We start from the raw sequence: 20,341 nt of genomic DNA, 5'->3' as shown, positions 1-20,341 counted from the left end.
AGCCTTGTTGCTAAGCCACAAAGTACTTTGTTGGCTACCATTTCTTAAACTGGGCTTGAACCAGAAAGGGCTGTTCTCTGTAAAGTCGGGAACAATAGACACCCTATTGCTCTGTATCATGGACAAGCTCCCATAAGCCCTCGCTTCAGGGCCTTTTTTGTGGTGGCATGAAAACTTAGCAAAACTTCCTTCAGAAGGAGTCTTGCCAGCCTTGTTCTACTACATTTTTAAAGAACTAAGTGAAAGGCCTGGGAAAAATGTCTCGGCCTGAAACTCCAAAGTCACCAGAAGGCTGGAACCAAAATCCCAGTGTCTTAGCATCAAGAAAATGCTGGGCTGGAGGCCCCACTTGGCATATCTTTTAAAATGGTCCACCAGCCCCACCAAATTAACTGGTGCTACTGAAAAACAAGGTGTGTAAAGCATGAAGGGAAGTAAAATGACAATGTTACTGCCATCACTGAGATGGGCACCCTGACCATCACCAGCATTTAGATTGGATCACTCTTTGCCGAGTCTCCTCTCAGTGGCTGCAGGTAACATTCTGGCACTGGGAAGAGAAGTTTAATGTCAGGGACTGGCTGGACAAGGAAGAGTGGTGGCAGCCAGTGGTGCAGGAGGAACCTGAGGGGGAAGGGGATTCTGAACCAGGTTCAGACTGGGGGGAAAGGGAGGAATCATCGGCAGACAGTGAGAGTGAAGGGGAGAAGTTTGAGTAGCCACAGACACTGGTAAGAGAAGGAGTAGGGGTTGCATCTCCTGCTCTGCAACAGTCCTGATTCCGCTCCTTCCCTCCCCCCATTCTCAGCACAGGAAAGAAGGGTTGAGAAAACGCTAGAACATGGCTTTGTGAAGAATCTCAGGCTTCCTCCAAAAGGGTGTATATGCTGGTCTTCCGCCCACTGCCATCACCACCGGCCACATCAACTGCTGCTCCCCAGACCAAGCTCTTCCCAGGCAGAGTAATATTTTGCTCCTATTGGTACTAAATGAGGCTTAACTACCCCCCAGAACCTTCCAGCCTGAAGGCCCTGGAAAGAGTCCCAGAACACCCACGCAGGATTTAAAATTGCTATTAGTCTCAATTTTAGCAACAAAGTCAAACTAAAGCATTACAAAATTACTGATTTTTATTGTTTTTGGCAAAGATTTCCAGTACAGAACCAGGTTACATTTCAAGGATGCAACCCATTCATTGTGCCGCATCCCTGGTTGTTTCTAATACATAATACTTCCCAAGGGATGAGTTAAGAGCTGTACAAAAGTTTAACAACACCAAAAGAGAAACAAGTTTTTAAATTTCTTCATGAGGGACTGAAGCAAAGTATGATTATGAATGTGTTTGTCAAATTGACTAAGTAGTGGTTTGTAATGGCTCGGACAAACGACAAGCCTAATTCCTCGTGCTAATGCGGAAGACAACTACAGTGTAGCTGTAGGAAGAGGAAAGAGTTGTTCAAGTTCAATGTTTAACAAGGGACTTTCCACTAGGAACATATTCCATGTAAGCCCCACTCAAAAGAGAAAGGCTCATCCACACTTCCTATTCATTTTAGCCAGGCTTGCACGAAAGATGCTCCAGATCAGCCCTGGCCAACTCAGCGCTCTCCAGATGTTTTGGACTACAACTCACATGAGCCCCAGCATTGTATGGGTGTGCTGGCTGAGGCTAATGTGAGTTGTAGTCCAACACACATGAAAGGCTCCAGGTTGGCAAATGCTGTTCCAGATTAAGGGCACTGGGAATGATCAGTTTCTGCCTACTGAGTAGCACTTGACAACTATAGAGAAAATCTGCCTACTGTGCAGTACAGGGCTAGGCATGTACTGCTTGATCCCTATTCTCTCTGCCTCTGGTGTAATAGAAAATTGGTCTGTGATTTGGAAACTTGCACAAACGGCTTCAGAGGTGTGGATTATACAATACTTATAAGAGAAATCATGCATAAGATACTTTGCATATATAATATGTAACACAATTTGAAATTCTTTACAAAAAAAGAAAGAGTAACAGAAAAACCTCATTGCAGTAAATGAGACCTGAAAAAGATGGCACATATTGGATGGCGGCGGGCAATTGGGGTGGGGAGGTTGTTCAAACTTTCTTTGTTGAACTCTGCTCTAAGGTTATCAAATATTATTGCCTTGTTCTATCCTACAGTTTGAGGCTTGGAATCATCTCACAGAACTGTGGTCTATCTCACGGGTTTGATTTCTAGGCCAGAATACAAATGTCAGGCAGCAGGAGCTTGTCATCCAGTTTCCAAAGTGGGTCCACACCTCCCCCCAAGGAGGGGATGACAACAACTCTTTCACATGTGAGTTCAGGTGCACTGAACATAACCGTCTTTGAAGTGGGAATAACAGCATTTGCAACAATCCTTTTTTCTGTTTAACTAGTCAAACATCATTAACAATCTGGCACTAGTAGACTCAAAGATGCTACAAAACTGAGGAGGATTTGCAGCAGCCTACAAAATAACATTGGCACAATGGGTGCTGTCTTCACTCTCCATCATCATCTATGTTTAGTTGCTTGTGAGAATTCTTCAAGCATATAAAATTCAGATGTTTCAACTACTATTCACTATCCAAATTAGGAGTTTCAAAGAACACAGATGGATCCCCTTTAACAAGCAAGTGCTAAGAAAACAAAAATATTCTACCCCACATTTGGTTTGAGACTCTTTCAGCCCTATCAGAAGACAGTTAAGAGAATCTGACAGCCTGGCATAAATTCAAGTGGTTCCATCTGTGGATTTCAACACTCCTTACAACAGGAATTGGAGATACAGTACCTGTAATACTACACAGAGGAATCTTAGTATTATTCAGGTACAATGTATTTAAAAACGGTAAGTGGCATTAATGTATTCCGAGGCCCATCTGTTCAGCTTGCACTGTATCTATCGCCTGTGTCCTCCCTTCCTTGCCCCACAGATGGTTCTGATCCTGCCATCAAAGGAGAGTGTTGCCTGATAGTACCAAGCTGACATGCCACATAAAACAAAGAGTGAAATAAAATGGTACACTTTTGCACTGCTATCAGCACAGGTGAAAATTTCATGGCCAAAACATTCCCTAGCTCCAACAACCTCACAATGAAATTGTCAATTAATGGTACATTTTAGAAACCATCAGAAAGAAGATGGCAACAGTCTGGAAAAAGAGGCTTTATAACATGCTCACAGATTCTTGAACGTAAGTAGAGAGGTGCTCTTTCTCTCTGCATTCCCTGCACGCCACTCCTGCAAACGATCTCTAAGCCTTTGCTGTCAAGAGCAGCTTACAAGGTGGCAGGGGGGGAAACTGTTCTTCAGAGAAAGGAATCTTGACCGGAGGCCACTTGTCAGATGAAGGTAAACATCCTCAGGGCTGAAAAGGCCATGGCAACTTTTGGAAGGGCAGCATGTAAGGAAGGAATTCTTTTTTACATGAATAATAAAATTATTATTATTATTATTGCATTCATATCCGTGTCTTCTAATGAGGACAAGGTGGGGTATTACTTTTCCCTTCTCCCCACTGTAGTCTACCTTTCTTCTTGAGAATTATACTGCCTAATAAAAAGGCACATCGAGTGTGGGAAAGATGAAGGGGAGGGTCTCAGCACAGTCATTTTTAATAATGAAAAAGAACACCCATCCCTCAAAGTAATGAACCGTCTGCCTTCATTTTCTCCAGGTTCATCAAGTGTATCTAAGATAACACATATTTCTGCAAAGGTCAGAATAATACAATAGAAGGAATCCACCTGTAATTTCCCTGGCGTTAAGTTTCAGCAAAATGACAGGAGCCAAGCACCTAAAAATGTGCAACAGAAAGAAGTACAGAGGTGCAAAAAGAAAAAACAAGTTTAAATATTATCAGAAATTAAACCTTTCATAAGAGAAAGCAAATACACAATTCACATTGTTTGATTCTTCTAGGGTTAATCTATGCCAAACCTCTCTGTGGCAGAAAAATCAGGTGAATTTATAGCACTTTCACAGGTCATTAAGTCAAACCAACATGCTTGCTTAGTTGAGCAATCTGCCACTGATTTAAAAAAAATTGCTTCTCGATATAAATCTCCAAGGTCTAAGGGATTACATGGAGGGGGAAGCCCATCAGGCAACAGCACCCTCACCTGGCCAGAACAGGTAGGTGCTGGCAAAACACAACATATCCTTCTGCCATCCTGGAGAGGGCTCCTATGCCTTTAAGAGTATCATGTAAGCGAGAAAGCACCATTTCCTTCATTCCTGTAGTACCCAGAGAAAACTTTTCCAGCAGAACTACTTCTTGCCTTCCAGTTCTTAAAGAGATAGACCAATGGTGTCCAAGGCAGCCTTATTAATAGTCCTCAAGGTGCTCACTTAGCACTATGTGAAAACAGACTTCAGCGATTCTTCTTACTAAAAACAGAGCCACTAGGACCAATGGAATGATGTCTTCAGAGGACTTTGCTTCCTGGCAAAAACACCGAAAGGCTTTTGACTGGCCCCATACGGCCTCTTCACATTTTCATAGTTTTGAAGTACGTGCACAGGTATGCTGAAGATCTGTCAATATTTGGGCTGGTTTTAAACAAACAGATGGACTGCCAATGCTAGTTGGCAAATGAAAAATGCCAGCTTAGTTCAATATACTCAAGGCTAATGAGGAGTGATTCTCCCAAATGGATTTTGGGGCAGGGGAAAGAGTGGGGAAAGCAACTGGGAAATAAGTGTAAGATGGTGGATATTAAAAAGATTAAGGACTTTGTGCTACTGCTTCCTATGTGTAGGCACTTCAAAAATGAGTCCTTCAAAGAAGGGGGAAAGCGGCAGCTCAGATGCAAGGTGCAAGAAAAAGTGCTCTTTAACACTCTGGCAAAAAAGGTAAACGGAAAGAGAAATTTTGGTGGTGGGGGGGTGGAGATTTCTGCAACGGCATGCTAAAGACTTGGAAATCTGTCCTGCAAATTTCCCGCTGACGTTGCTTAGTTTTGCTGGATCCGTAAGGAAGAGGCCAGTCCACAAAACTTTGGTCAAGCTTCCAGAAAGAGTCTTGGCCCCTGGGGGTTCCTCAACCATCTTCTTCATCATCACTAATGAGGTCCCTTTTATCTGGGTTAGTTTCCCGCTCACGCAAGAAGTCTTCCCGAATGGCTTCAAGTTCCATGAGCTCCAGGCGGACTTTCTCCAGGTGGTAGGCCCTCCGATTTCTTATCTGGCGCAATGGAAAGGGATTCAGATCCCCAAAAGCAATACTGATGAGTTTCCTGGAATAAAAAAAAATAGAAAATGCAGATGACCAACCACATTCCTTTAAAAAGGGTTTGTTGTGTAATCCACCAAAGTTCAGTCCCAAACAGATTTCAGCAGTTGTAAGACATTCCTAAAACTCTTCTCTCAAGGTCAAGAGCACAAAACTCATGAACAAATGATAACCAGGGATGGGGGAGCCTGGCATAGGAACGAAACAAGGTTGGAATGTGGCCATGGTTGGAAAAAAGTTGAGAAACACTGGGCTAGACTGTAGGAGGAGAGCCCCACCTTTCCCACATATTGAAACAATATGGAATAGATGAGGTCTTAAAGTTTCTGCTTCTCATGGAGCTGAAAAGGTACACAGAACCCTTTCTAAAGGGCAACAAAGTATAAACCCGCTAAAGATGTGGAAGGAGTGTGCAAAAGAGATGCTTTCCCCCCTGCTGCCTAAGTTTGTCTAGTTATATCATAGGTGGCATTAAGTAGATTGGGAGTGATCTGCAGTAGATTAGCAAGGATTTCTGACTCCCACAAAGCAGATTCTGCAAGTTAGAAGTCTGTTGAGCTCAAATATGTATCATTCAGTGCAAGCCCACAAACCTACTTGGGTAGCTTTGCTAAACAAAACAAAAACCTCTCTCACGTTCCTAAATTTAACTAGACACACAATTTGCAGATTCAGAATTGCTCAAATGCTCCCAGCTTGTAGAAATTAGCTGCAGATCCAAGTCTAGATGCAGTTTACAAAGCGAGGAAGTCTCATGTTTCTGAGAAGCATGAAGCCATGCTTGGTCTACTCAAGCAGTGCTGCAGGTTCCAGCTGTTTCTCATCATTCTGTCTCCTTTGTTTATAATGAAACATTTCATCTGTCATGGCAGAGAGGAACTGGATGCTGTTTGCTTATTTCCCCCTCAAAATCTGCCTAGAAGTATACATCATTTTCAAAGGTAAAAAACAAACAGAGAACTACAACTTGAAAAAAGAAACAAGGCATGTACTTTTGTAAACAAAGAAAATATTCTATCTATCTCTGCCTAGAAAAAACTTATTGCTGTTTCAGTGTAACTTCACTGTACTCAATGAACCTAAATACACATTTATCAGGAAGATGAGCTCCTGCAGCATTTCCCCATAATTCTCCCATTTCGCATCACAAAAATCTTAAAGAACTCATACTACTTTGTGTGTAAAATGGGCATGGCTAGTTTCTGTATTATAGTAAAAGTTTTGTATTTGCGTTAGTACTGTAACGTATGATTGTGGTCCACATACTGGAGGCAGGAACAGCATAAACAATGACATCAAGTCTATGAAGAGTTCAGAAAACTGGCCGTAGCTAATTGAATTTAGTCGGCCAGGGGGTGCTGTATTCCAGCACAAGAGATAGTGCTTGAAAAGAACCGACTGCTTTAATTGGGAATGGGAGCTTTCCAGAGAACTTTGCTAGGTCAACAATGCAAAAGTCAGGTCAGGTTTCTAAACCCTGGCCTTCAGGAACAAACATAGCACATTGAGCTTGACACCTACAACTTAGGAACACGGCTATCACTGGAATTTTTGAGATCTTGTTGGACTGCTTAGTGGTTAGCAACCTCAAGAACCTGGGCCTGTACATTTCAAAACAGGAAAGAACATGATGCAATGTAAGTTGGCTGAAAGTCTCCTGAGAGGAGGAGAAGGCAGTTCATCTGTTTCTGATGAAAACCGAAAACCTGAAGTGTCACTCCTGGGGGGCGGAATCTGGGACCAAGCTATTCCTGTGTTGAGTTGCCTTTTAAACACTCACCACTCCACTTGCCAGAATTATCAGGACATAATCAGACATGTACCTTCAAGAAGTGACTAGGAATGTATCCCTTTTCACTGGGGTCACAATGCACTACTCCAAATATCTATTCCCAACATCAACTTGCCTAATGTTCAAATGGTTTTCTGAAGTCCTTCTCCAAGTGCCCCCACAGGGGGTGAAAATAAGAGACAGAGCCTGTTTGGTCATGGCACCGTCTGTGGAATGTTCTCCGCACTGCCAAATCTTATGCCTTCCCAGCCCCAGGTGAGGGGAACACTTATCACCTAACTAGGCTTTTAATAATGTTGGATTTATCTATTTAATGCTGCTTTTAAGGTTTTAATTGTATTTATAAGCTGTCCTGCCCGCTGTAAAATACAGTAGTACCTTAGAAGTTGAACAGAATCCATTCTGAAAGTCCGTTCAACTTCCAAAACATTTAAAAACCAAACCGCAGCTTCTGATTGGCTGCAGGAAGCTCCTGCAGCCAATCAGAAGCCGCGGAAGCCCTGTCGGACATTCGGCTTCTAAAAATAGTTCGCAAACCGGAACAGTCACTTCCAGGTTTGCAACATTCAGCAGCCAAAACGTCTGAGTTCCAGGGCGTTTGACAACCAAGGTACAACTGTAGAAGGATGGAGAAGATTAAAAATAAATACTGTTTACATTTCCATTTGCCTGCTTATAGTTTAATATAAATGCTAATTTAAAGCTTTTTAAAGCCCAGGTTGTGCAAATTAGACCTAAAATTCCTCCTTCTTTTTTCTTAAGGCCTTTTCCTGTTGTGGCACCCATCTGTGGAAAAGCAAGCCATGTCAGGCCCCATCATTATACCGCTTTAGGTAGTTGTAAGAGTCTGGGTTTTTTAGGTAGCCAGCCAGATACCTGTTTAATTTGCTAGCTTTCGGGCTCCTTTTGGGTTAATATTGTTTTATAGATTATAAATGTTGTCTATAATGTGTTAATATGACATCTGCTGTATTTGTGATGTTTAGCTTATGTCAAGGTGGGAACTGGGAGCCGGTCAGCAATAACTCACCAGGTGTCAGTAAAGTTAACTCTTTATTCAAAGACAAAGCAAAACAGCTCAGGTCTAGTGAGCACAGCAACTCTTCCTGTATTTCTGAAACAATGCCTGTAAGTGGTGTCTCCTGATCTCGAGGTAATTGCAGCAGTAACTCTTTATATATCTATCTGTAATGTAGTGGCAGCGGCAGAAAGCAATCGCTAGGTGGTGTGCTTGCTTCCAATGCAGCTTTGATATATATCTGTCTATATAATGAGGGCTTCTGATATACAATTTATAATGAGCACTTAGCGCTAGATGCCACTATAAATCTATCAATATAATGAAGAAGACTATAAATCTACTTGCATAATTAGACATCAACCAGAGGCTAGCCAGCTGGCCTGATAAGGAAAGGAGTCAACTGTGCAACAGGCCTACCTCAACCCAGCCATGAAGCTGGCACCCAGACATGAACTTGGTCCCCCCCCCCCCCGAAAATATGAAGGAAGGAAAATGTACATCATTAAGAGCACTTGCACAGCCTGGCATTGAGCCTGTCCAGTGTCTATAAATGCTACCCATCTCAGCAAAGGAGGGAGTTCCAGAAGAAGCACTGAAGAACCGAGGAACCAGAAGGAGAAGAACTGAAGGCGAACTGAAGAGGGACTGAAGAATCAGCAGTGCAGGGACCAGCTCACTTACCACCTGTGTGACCTGCCCACCAGCCTGAAGGGTCGGCAGCAGTCTCTTAGCAGCTGGCAGGGCATGCAGTTGAGCTTATATGATTATTTATCTTTATCTGTCTCTGTAACTGTTTGTACTTGTACAATAAGTCAAGCTTATAGTGTCATATTATTAATATTTATCAATTAATAAACTGCCTTCTTCTTTACCTGGTGCCCTATTGGTTTTCCATCTGCTGTGATTGAAAAGAACCTATTGCCTGCACCTTGCTCTAAGAACTAGGCTAGGCAGCTGGTAATGCACTTCCCAGTAGGTCTTGCCCGAATGAGGAAGTTGCAAGGACTGAAGGTCCTTGCCTTCCCACTGCTCTCTAAGTCTCCTCCTCCCCCAGGTTCTTCTGAAGCAACCTGAGACTTCTTCTCCTTGTCTGTCTTTGCTCTGCCCTCTTCATAACTCTTCAGGTTCTGGGAGATAAGAGGGGAGGGGAGCTGGTCTCAGCAGATAGGCCTGATCTCTGCCCTTTGCCCCCTACCTTCTAGCCTCCACTTCTGCCTCTGATGCTGGACTGCCCTCTGCCACCACCTCTTCCTACTCACTAAACCCTGTTGCCTCTTCAGCTTCTGACACCTCCCTCCCCCCCAGTCTTCTCCCTCTGACCACTCATGGTGATCCTACCAACAATCCCCTGGTTCTGGGTCTTCTTCCCTTGGGGGTTCCCCAGCTGGTGCTTCCCACCACTCCTCTGCATCCAGCTGGTTAATGACAGCTCATTTTTTAGTTGCTGCTTTGCTAAGAGTATTTTATAGGTTGTAATTGTTTTATTGTTTATTTGTTAATTGTTTTCCATTATTTATGCTGGATTTGTGATGTTATTGCTATTTATTGTTTATAAGCTGCTTTGGGATTCATTTGAATAAAGAGCAGCATAGAAATACAATAAATCAAATCAAACGAATCAATTTTGATGGCTGTTCTGGAACTGTTGTTTGTTTTCAGTTTGTTAATGTTCAGTTGAATTATAGGGCTTCAAATGAGGATTATTGTTTGTTTTATACTATTTTGTTACCAATTTGTTAGTTGCCTTGAGTTTCTTTGGAAAATTAGGCAGCACAGAAAACTTTACACTAAATTGTTTTAATTTGAGCGCATGGAATGAAGGTCAAGTCAGAGACTTGAATAAAACCAAAACAGAACATAGATAAAACAAAAAAAATTCCTTCCAGTAGCACCTTAAAGGCCAACTAAGTCAGTTCTTGGTATGAGCTTTCGTGTGCATGCACACTTCTTCAGATACGGCAGACCAACACGGCTACCTATCTGTAACTAGAACATAGATATTCTTTCTAAGTTTCCAAGTTTCAAAAAGGCCCTTACCTAGCATCAAGGACTGTGCGAGTGAAGTATCTGAGGTACTTGAATATGGACATCGAGTCTTGCTGTTTTAAGATTTCCTCCTCTTTGTATTTAAAGAGCGCCAAAGCAAACCGGAACATTACCTAAATGTTTGACAAACATCAGGTTACAAAAGAGAATGAGTAGTGTTTAAAATGCCACTTCAGTTAACTGCATGGAAGAGATCACTAACTATTTAGGCCACAAAAGCCTCATCCCCTCAACTACTAGAAAATTATGGTTAGTCTCGCTTCACACTCTGTTTGCTTCAGAAACTCCATGAGGCATTGCCCACATGCATTCAAGGCACAAGGACTAGAACCCTGGTTTTCACAAGGAAAGCAGAGATGTTTAATTATAGTGCAACAGCAGAATCTCGTGGAATTCACACAAAACTATTTGTCAATATCCTTCCAGAGGTAAATTTAGTTCATCCTATCAAATTCTCTAAGCAGTATGAAAGACAGTCTTCAGAAAACATTAACACTTAATAGTCTGGTTTGGACATAACACTCAACTATTGTGAACAAGACTCAGGCTGTTCATTCATTCCCCTTCCTCTCCTCTCCTCCCCTTCCCCTGGCTTGGCTGCAGTTTAGCATTATGTCTAAACCCTAAACAGTGATTAATCCAAACTACATTATATTGGGGGGACGCGGGTGGCGCTGTGGGTAAAACCTCAGTGCCTAGGACTGGCCGATCGCATGGTCGGCGGTTCGAATCCCTGCGGCGGGGTGAGCTCCCCTCCTTCGGTCCCAGCTCCTGCCCACCTAGCAGTTCAAAAGCACCCTCGGGTGCAAGTAGATAAATAGGGACCGCTTACCAGCGGGAAGGTAAACGGCGTTTCCGTGTGCGGCTCTGGCTCGCCAGAGCAGCGATGTCACGCTGGCCACGTGACCCGGAAGTGTCTCCGGACAGCGCTGGCCCCTGGCCTCTTGAGTGAGATGGGCGCACAACCCTAGAGTCGGACACGACTGGCCCGTACGGGCAGGGGTACCTTTACCTTTTACTTACATTATATTGAAACAAGTCTATTTCATAAACCAAGGTTTGAAGATGGTTTCAGTAAGTCATAGTTGACTGGACACAGCTGGCCAGGGTGCAGCCATAACATTAAACTGCAGTTAGTTAAAACAGAAACCAAAATTTCCTATCTCCTCATGGCTGTACTGGAGGAGGGAAGTGACAAGTTTAAGGCTCATTCACATTATGCTAAATCAGGGGTCAGCAAACTTTTTCAGCAGGGGGCCAGTCCCTCAGACCTTGTGGGGGACTGGACTATATATTTTTTTGGGGGGGGGGAATGAACGAATTCCTTTGCCCCACAAATAACCCAGAGATGCATTTTAAATAGAAGCACACATTCTACTCATGTAAAAACACCAGGCAGGCCCCACAAATAGCCCAGAGATGCATTTTAAATAAAGGGCACATTCTACTCATGTAAAAACATGCTGATTCTCGGATTGTCCACGGGCCGGATTTAGAAGGCGATTGGGCCTGATCCGGCCTCTGGGCCTTAGTTTGCCTACCCATGTGCTAAATCATAGCTTAGTCTGAACATTGCCAGCAATTCAATTTCTTTCCTCAAGCAATTGTTTCATCAGCAGTCATGAGAGATACAGGACACAACCAACAGAAAATTCTCCTACCCAAGGCACATGGAAATGAATGGGACAACTGAGCTATTGCACAGCTCCTATTCATTTCACTAATGTTTGGCAGGAGAATATGCCACTGGGTGGCATCTCGGCTTTACCCACAGGTTCTACAAACATCAGGAAACATTCAGGGTTACGCCATGTACCTTTGGCCCCTCGTACAAAAAAGAGTCCCATATCTTGAAGAGTATGTCGCTGACCACACTGTCTACAAACACAACAAGGAACCAGTTGAAGGTGATGAGCGAGTAGTCCACTCTGTATTGCTCAAAGTGGGCATGCAGCCGAGGGAGTTTCTCACTCATCAAGTCCTTGAAGACTCTCTGGTCAACCTAAAGGAGTGCAAGACAAAAGAAAACTCATTCAGACAAATTGGAACAAACGGTACAATCTTTTTTTAAAAAATAAAATGGCAGCCTCACAAGGCCTTAAAGGAGGGTGACTGAATCTCTAATGCCAGAGCAAACTGGTATATGATTAAAAAGGTGGCACTTAAAAGTAGGGATAATTTCTATAGAACAAGAACCTCATATGTAGAAATATAATATACACTGGCAGAAGGGACATTTATCAGTGTGAAAGAGCAAAAATCTAAATACATACAAGCTGACTAGTATGTCTACTTCTCAAAAAAAGCATGTGGCTCATAACCAAAAGAGCCAGATTGCAGCTGGAGATTCACGTGACTGGATGTTTTTACATGCAAAACAAAAGGAAAGACTTCCTGTGTGTAATAATCTACCAAGTCAGGGCAACAGGTTCTAGCCTAACTTCCATTTCAGTATGTGAGTTTTCTATATGCAGGGATGTGTATTTGTTGCATGTATGGAGAAAGAGCTTATCACTTATCTGGTGTTTGAGAGAACTAGGCCTTTAGGGGCTGAATTTGCATGCCGGCACACTCCATACCTGGGAGCCTAGTAAGGTTTTAGTATAATAGTCCCGAGGCATGAAGACCTCCACTATTGTAACTAGGCACCAAAAGGCATCTTCCTGCTCCAAGTAGAGAAGCGCAATTGCCACCAGTCTGAAAGACAGAAGATAAAACAGAACAATCTCATATTGCAAAACTGCAAGAGTCTGGGTGCCATTAAAACTGATGCTGGAAAGTGATTGGCACTAATATATGAATTGACCACAGAGAATGGCTAAAACGAGCGCTGCTTGGCTTGTTTAAACATATATGCATACGTATTTCACCAGCTTCATCTGGTTCACCAGCTTTGGCCATTCCTGGACAGGGTGAGTCCATCCATTGGGAACCTCGAGGCTAGTTTACTGCAATGTGTTCTATGTGGGGCTGCCCTCAGGCCTGGTTTAAAACCTCCAGCTGGTGCAGAATGTGGCAGCCAGACCATTGATAGGGGCACATAACCAACAACATGTGACCCAATTGTTAAAATATCTGGACTGGCTGCCCATCTACTACTGAGCCAGGATCAAGATTTTTGCATTAATTTACATATCACTGAACAACTTAGGTCCAGGGTAAACCTCAGGGACCATCTGAACCCTTATGTCCCAGCTCTTTCACCAGTAGAAGCACTGCTGTTTGTTCTGAGTCGCTGGGGGTCATTTGACATCAAGGGTGAAGCACATCATCTCCCAGAATGTCCTCTCCATGGAATGCAGCCTAAAGATCCAGTGTGCGCTTACAGACAGCATGGAGCCATAAAGGGAGATGTCTGACCAGCTGAAAAGGCAAAAGGACCAGCCGTCCATTACCATGTTCCTCTGCAAAATACCAGCAGCAGCAGCAGCAGCAGCAGCAGCAGCAGCAGCAGCAAGTGCACCTGAATTGCAGCCAAGCACTTCAGGGTACCGGTCTATTCCTTGTTGCTGTTTCCACATCATCCTCCAGCAATGAGGAAGATGGAGTGCCACTACTGCCCACCAGCAACAGCAGCAGCAGCAGCAGCAGCAAGAGAAGTCCTACAGCCAAGCACTTCTGGGGTACCAGTCCACTGGAAGACTGAGAGCCACCACTGCCACAATTCCTGCCCATCTGGTAAGTACTGCTGGGTTTTTTAAAGGGTTTTTCTAGGGGTTTCAGAGGTTTAGATGGTATGTGTATTTCAATTATACACAATTCCGTGTACGTGTGCAGTGCCTCGGAACACAACCGCTGTGTAAACTGGGAGTTGCCTGTAGCTCTAGAGCAATCTGGTTTATTGCTTAAAGGAATATTGCTGATGCTATTAGAAGGGTTCTGGATATTACTATTACTATTATTACTACTATTGAATTTATATACTGCCCTATACTCGGGGGTCTCAGGGTGGTTCACAGAATAAAATTAAGATATAAAACCAAGATATAATTCAGCATGCATGCAAATGTAATTCTTCTGTAACTTTAATTTCACTAGACACCTTCAAGATCTTTGATTGTATTGAATGGAGCTACTTCAGGAAACTCTTATCAAAGAGTTGTTTGGGAATAGTTTTTTACACTTAACTGAGCATATTTATTCGGAATTCTAAGCTTGCATTAACCTTAGTGGAGTTAACTCCACAATTTTCACCATCAAAAGAGGGACCAAACAAGGCTATCCACTATTGCCACTCCAATTTGCAGTGGCAATAGAGGCTTTAGCTACAAATCTAAGAGATATCCAAATTCAGGCAACTGAACATAAATTAAATCCATTTGCACACGATCTGCTAATATGTTCTATGATCCTAAAAGAGCTCTCTTGCCTCTACAGCAGACTCTTAGTATGTCTGCTAAGGTTGCTGCGTGTGTGTGGGTGTGGACTAGATGACCTTCTACAATTCTATGAAAAATTAATTAAAACAAATCAGTGATGTTTCCTATTTTCATGATTTCAGAACACAACTGGTTACACTCTAATTCTGGTTTTAAATTGCTATGTGTTGGATTCAGATATCTCAAAGTAGTAAAATCATGGAGTCATGTCAACTTTACTGAAGGAATTTTGGGGATCTTGACAAAAGGCTACAGAAGCATTTAAATTTAAGTTGGTTAGGCCAAATTGCAGCTGTGAAGGTGTGCATTCTTCATAAATCTCTATTTTTCTTTCAGGTCCTGCCCATAACTATCCCTCTTTCTCAATTGGCTCAATGGCAACACTTGATTAATAATTTTATTTCAGGAGGTAAAGAAAGCAGGGTGTGCTGTCTAACCCTGTATTGACCAAGAACTAAGGGAGGTCTTGGTGCCCCAAATCTTAAGTTGTATTTCCAATGCTTTCCAATTAAAACAGTTGACACATATGATTAATAACTCAGCTTCAACTCTATGGGCCAAAATGGAACTGGAACCTTTGCAACCCTCGCTTAACACCTTACCCATCCTGAAAACTTCATGGGCTCACATTAGCAAAATAAGTAATCTGTTTCTACAGCTGACCCTTTGAATATGGCATAAATGGCAATCACATTTAGCTCATTTGCCGTCACCTTTAACTCCTATTTTAGATCACCCAGCCTTTTGCTTTACAATAAATATCACCAGTTCCTATTGTGGTGATAAAGGGGAATCTCTATGTAATTTATGTTTCTCCTCTCATAACAAAATGACAATAAATACCGTATTTTTTGCTCTATAACACGCACCAGACCATAACACGCACATAGTTTTTAGAGGAGGAAAACAAGAAAAAAAATATTCTAAATGAAACAGTGGATGTATGATTTTTGTGGTTCATGCTGTGGCCACAGACATGTGATCTGACAGTGAGTTTGGAGTAGCCCAATGCAAAAATCCTGAGGATCCATGCTTTGTACCACGTTTTTGCACCACTGTGACCCTAGGCAACAGTGGGTGCGTGATTTTTTTGGTGCAAGATGTAGCCATGGACATGCTATGTAATCTGATGGTGAATTTGGGGTGACCCAATGCAAAAATCCTGAGGATCCATGTGGATCCGTGCTTTGTAACCACGTTTCTGCACCACTGTAACCCTAGGCAACAGTGGGTGCGTGATTTTTTTGGTGCAAGATGTAGCCATGAACATGCTATGTGATCTGATGATGAATTTGGGGTGACCCAATGCAAAAATCCTGAGGATCCATGTGGATCCGTGCTTTGTAACCACGTTTTTGCACCACTGTGACCCTAGGCAACAGTGGGTGCGTGATTTTTTTGGTGCAGGATGTAGCCATGAACATGCTATGTGATCTGATGATGAATTTGGGGTGACCCAATGCAAAAATCCTGAGGATCCATGTGGATCCGTGCTTTGTAACCACGTTTTTGCACCATTGTGGCCCCAGGCCACAGTGGGTGTGTGATTTTTTTGGTGCAGGCTGTAGCCATGGACATGCTATGTTATCTGATGGTGAATTTGGGGTGACCCAGTGCAAAGATCCTGTGGATCCATGCTTTGTAACCACGTTTTTGCACCATTGCAGCCCCAGGCAACAGTGGGTGCGTGCTTTTTTTGGTACAGACTGTAGCCATGGACATGTAATGTGATGGTGAATTTGGGGTGACCCAATGCAAAAATCCTGAGGATCCATGTGGATCCGTGCTTTGTCACCACATTTTAAATGGGGAGGGAAGGAAAAACACAGAAGGGACAAGAAGCACAAGAGGGGTGTGCGGAGAAGCAGCTGGCTAAGAATGCAGGGGAGGAGTTTAACGGGGTGGGGGGAGGAAAGGAAGGCAAAAGTCCCCCCCACCAAGCCAGCCCTCTCTCTCTCTCTTCCACCTGCATGCACGCAGTGTGACTAGGAAAGAATTAGAAGGAAGGACTCGATCCTTTCCTTAACCCTCTGCTTGCCAGGAGGGCAGGGGATTCCCTGCTCTTTGTTGAGTTTGAGCAAACGCAGCAACAGAAGCGGGTGGGCAGTAAGACCCTGAGGCAGAATGCAGGAAAGCAGCAGCTTCCGCCTTCCCTCCGCCCGCCCGCCCGATCTTATTTTTGCCTATTTTTGCCCCTGTGCTCCGGCGAGTCAGCTCCAGGGACCACACATTCGCTCAATAACACGCACAGACATTTCCCCTTACTTTTTAGGAGAAAAAAATCTGCGTGTTATAGAGCGAAATTTACGGTATTTTTTTTTTAAAAATAAATAAAAGTGAGACATGCCAAATGACTACAGAAAATGAAGAAAACAGATTCTACCTGTTGAGACCCTGGCAATATCCTATGTCTGGGTTGCGCCAAGAAAATGCAAGCAAGACATTCCGCAGCTTCTGCACTCCTTCAGATGTCAGAGAAGAGTAATGCTTGTTGTTGGGCAAAGTCCGCAGAAGATCTAGCTCTATCTGCTTTGAAGCCGGGTTCTGCTTCTTCAGGGCATTCTGAAGCAGTGATTGGAAGTAGCCGGGGTCCATGTGCTCTCTGAACTTCTTTACATGAAGGCCAATGCACCATTTCCACATCTGGGAGCGGTGGGCATGAGGAATCCCATACCGAATGAGGTTCTTGAGTTCCACAGAGCGCACCATCTCCCTGTTCATGGTGCTAGCCAGATAGTTCTCCCACTTCACCCCTGTGGACATCTCCTGGTTTTCAGTAAGAGAGAGGGATTTCAGATCCAAGGCCCGAACCTTCGCTACCAGCTTCTCTTCCTCATCATCCTCTGGGACCGTCTGAAACCCATAAATATCATATTCACTGTAAAGGAGAGAGAAATCTGATTAACCGGGAATCTTTAGGAATGAAAAAAACTCAAGCAAGAGAAAGGTGATATTCTGGAAGTTTGCTATATCTTTTGTGAGCTCAGAAAAATGCACCAAGTCCCCCCCCCCCATTCTGTTAACTCATTCATTTTAGTAAGGGAGCAGATGGTGCTGTGGTCTAAAACACTGAGCGTCTTGGGCTTGCTGATCAGAAGGTCAGCAGTTTGAGTCCACATGATGGGATGAGTTCTTGCTGCTGTGTCCCAGCTCCTGCCAACCTAGAAGTGTGAAAGCATATCAGCGCAAGTAGATAAATAGGTACCACTGTGGCAGGGAGGTAAATAGCGTTTCCATGTGCTCTGGCACTCGTCACAGTGCCCTGTTGCACCAGAAGCGATTTAGTCATGCTGGCCTCATGACCCAGAAATCTATCTGTAGACAAATGCCTTGGCCTGAAGTGAGATGAGTACTGCACCCCATTTGACTATGTTAGCCCAGGAGTCCTTCACCCTTTAGGTATGTGTTGTTGTTGTTGTTGTTTGTTTGTTGTTAATTTATTAGTCATCTTTTAAGCCACTGTCTCAAAGCAATTTGCATATAAGGTAATTGTGAACAGTGAAAAATACAAAGCCTACAAATACATTTAAAACAAGACAAAAACCCTAGCAAATGGACAGTCATGGGAAAGACCTGGGAAAGCCTGTCAGAACACAAATATCTTCAATTGTTTCTGGAAAGTGTAAATAGTGGGAGTCTGTCATATCTCAACAAGAATACTATTCCATAGAGCAGGGGTGACCACCCTGAAAGTCTTGCTCTAAGATCTTTGGGTTTTGCATGAGAAATTCTTCTGCAGACTACAGCAATCTACTGGATGTATAAGGTGGTCTCTTACACTGATTTAACACTTCAAAGCATATGTGACAGATTTAATAGCAAAATAATTGCCAATGACAATCCTAAGGATTTAATTACACCTGTGCTCACCAAAATTATTGAATGGTAATGCCATCGCACTGTGAAATTTAAAGTTTCCAATCTCAAACATTTTAACCATTATTTTGGCAAGAGATAGGACTCGGAGCCTGGAGCTTCTCCATCCTCCCCTTTTCCAACAGCAGTCAGTGATCTTCCTTCACCTCCAGTTTCCACTCTCCTGTTTTAGAGAATATTTCCAAATATCTTGTGAACCATCCTGAAATCTTTTGGTGAAGGATGGTATATTATATTATATTACATTACATTATTATAATTATTAAGTTAAATACTTCTTATAAGTGTTCAGACAAAAAAATTCTCAAGTTAGAAAACATGCTGATTATACTTGAGTTAATTAAGTTAATCCAGGCTTTGCAACAAGGGATGGTACACCCTCTTTCACACACACATTGAACCCACAAAACGTTTAAAAATATTTAAGGGGTCATCTTGCCAGGGAGGTTGCAGAAGTTCTAGCTCAGAGCAGCTCACCCTAAAAAGGTGTTAAATTCAGTCCCACTGTTCCCCAAAGAAAATACAATGCTACTGGCACCCATTCCAAATGCAGAAGTAAAGAAAGTATTTGGCACTGGTGTCTTAACATCACACAACAACACTTCACACAAGAACATAGGAAACTGCCTTCTACCAAGTCAGACAAATGACCAGCTAGCACAGATCTAAGGCACATGCTTTGCATGCAGAAGGTCTTAGGTTATGCCTACAGCATCTCCATGTAGAGAAGGGAAGGTCTAGAATTCTGGAGTCATTGCCAGTCAATTTTTCCCCCTGGTAATTGCTTTTATGTTCACTTTCTAGCACACAAAATGCAGTAATAACAATAAAGAAAGAGAATAAATCAAAACAAGAAAGGAAAAGGAAGAAGGCTATGAGGAGAGAAGAGGGAGTGGTTAGTATACTAAAAATAGTACAACTCCAGACAATTGTCCTTCATAAACATATTATCCAAGAACTGCTGCCAGTCAGTGTTGACAATACTGAGCTAGATGGATTAATCATCTCACTCAGTGTATGGCATCTAAAGTCTACTCTACACCAATTCAGCACAACCTCTCCAGGATTTCAGGCAGGGGATTCTCTCCTGGAAACTGAGGGACCGAACCCAGGCGCTCAACCACTGAGGTAGTTCCATAACTCTTACAACAGTCCTAACAACATGAGTCCTGTATTATCCTAGTACAGGTGGCAACCATTTCGCACAGAGGGCCCAGCCCCAGCCCCTATGTGTGCTGGTGGAGCATGCATACGTGCGCCCCGTTTCACCCCACCCCGATTCTGCCCTCTTTCGGGTTCAACAGGACTGCCAAAGGGCAACCAGGCAAAGACATAGTTGCAGTTAAGAGATTTAAAACTGTGAGTGCCAGCTTAGTCCCTCAGCTGCTAGACTGCACTAGCTCTCAGAAAAGGCTGTGGTGTTTTTAAATTTTACTTTATTTATATAGTTGTATCAAATGTGAGGTTATCAAGAGTCTTCTGTTTACCTGACCATGTGAGGTTTGAAGTATGTCTGCTCCAGGTGCTCGCTGCTGTCCACTTTCAAGGCATCTTCCAGGAGCTGGGTCACCACATCATGACAAGGACCCTGCTCCTCTGAGCAAACTGGGGTCTTCATCTCTTGAAGCAAGATAAGATACTTACTTTCCACTTGGCAGAGCTTGGCTTCAAGGCTTGTATACTGCAGAGAATACACCAAAGAATTCTTTCAAATTGGCACTTGCAGAAACATTTCAATGATGCATGGGAATCCATTTCAATAAGCGGGTGAGTGTATGCACAAGTTGTCCCTCTTCCATGAAGATAAAACAGGGTTGAGAAACCTTAGTCCCAGAGGCCAAATGCAGCTACCTTACACCTCTTTAACTTTATGCCTGGGATTCTCCCCAGACCATAACACCTCCTCAAGTGCTTTTGCTTGGCCAGAATACATGCCTCTTGGTTGTGTGGAAGGAGGATGTAGAGATGTGTATGTGCAGTAACCAA

The 20,341-nt window shown here is 43.2% G+C and overlaps 1 protein-coding gene across 1 annotated transcript in view; it reads right to left on the bottom strand.

Moving 5' to 3' along the window:
• Positions 1-1,112: 1,112 nt before the first annotated feature.
• Positions 1,113-20,341, bottom strand: part of TBC1D2B (TBC1 domain family member 2B) — a 39,800-nt gene continuing 20,571 nt past the window's right edge. The window contains exons 8-13 of the mRNA XM_081887628.1: positions 19,843-20,036; positions 16,863-17,357; positions 12,680-12,797; positions 11,917-12,102; positions 10,092-10,213; positions 1,113-5,245 (exon numbers count right to left, since the gene is read on the bottom strand). Coding sequence (XP_081743754.1) covers positions 5,050-5,245; positions 10,092-10,213; positions 11,917-12,102; positions 12,680-12,797; positions 16,863-17,357; positions 19,843-20,036 — 1,311 coding nt within the window. The 3' untranslated portion in view covers positions 1,113-5,049. The remainder of the gene's footprint in view (positions 5,246-10,091; positions 10,214-11,916; positions 12,103-12,679; positions 12,798-16,862; positions 17,358-19,842; positions 20,037-20,341) is intronic.

This window comes from Podarcis melisellensis (genome assembly GCF_964234715.1).
Source record: "Podarcis melisellensis genome assembly, chromosome: 14".
NCBI classification, from domain to species: domain Eukaryota; kingdom Metazoa; phylum Chordata; class Lepidosauria; order Squamata; family Lacertidae; genus Podarcis; species Podarcis melisellensis.
This window is presented reverse-complemented; position numbering and strand designations above follow the sequence as displayed.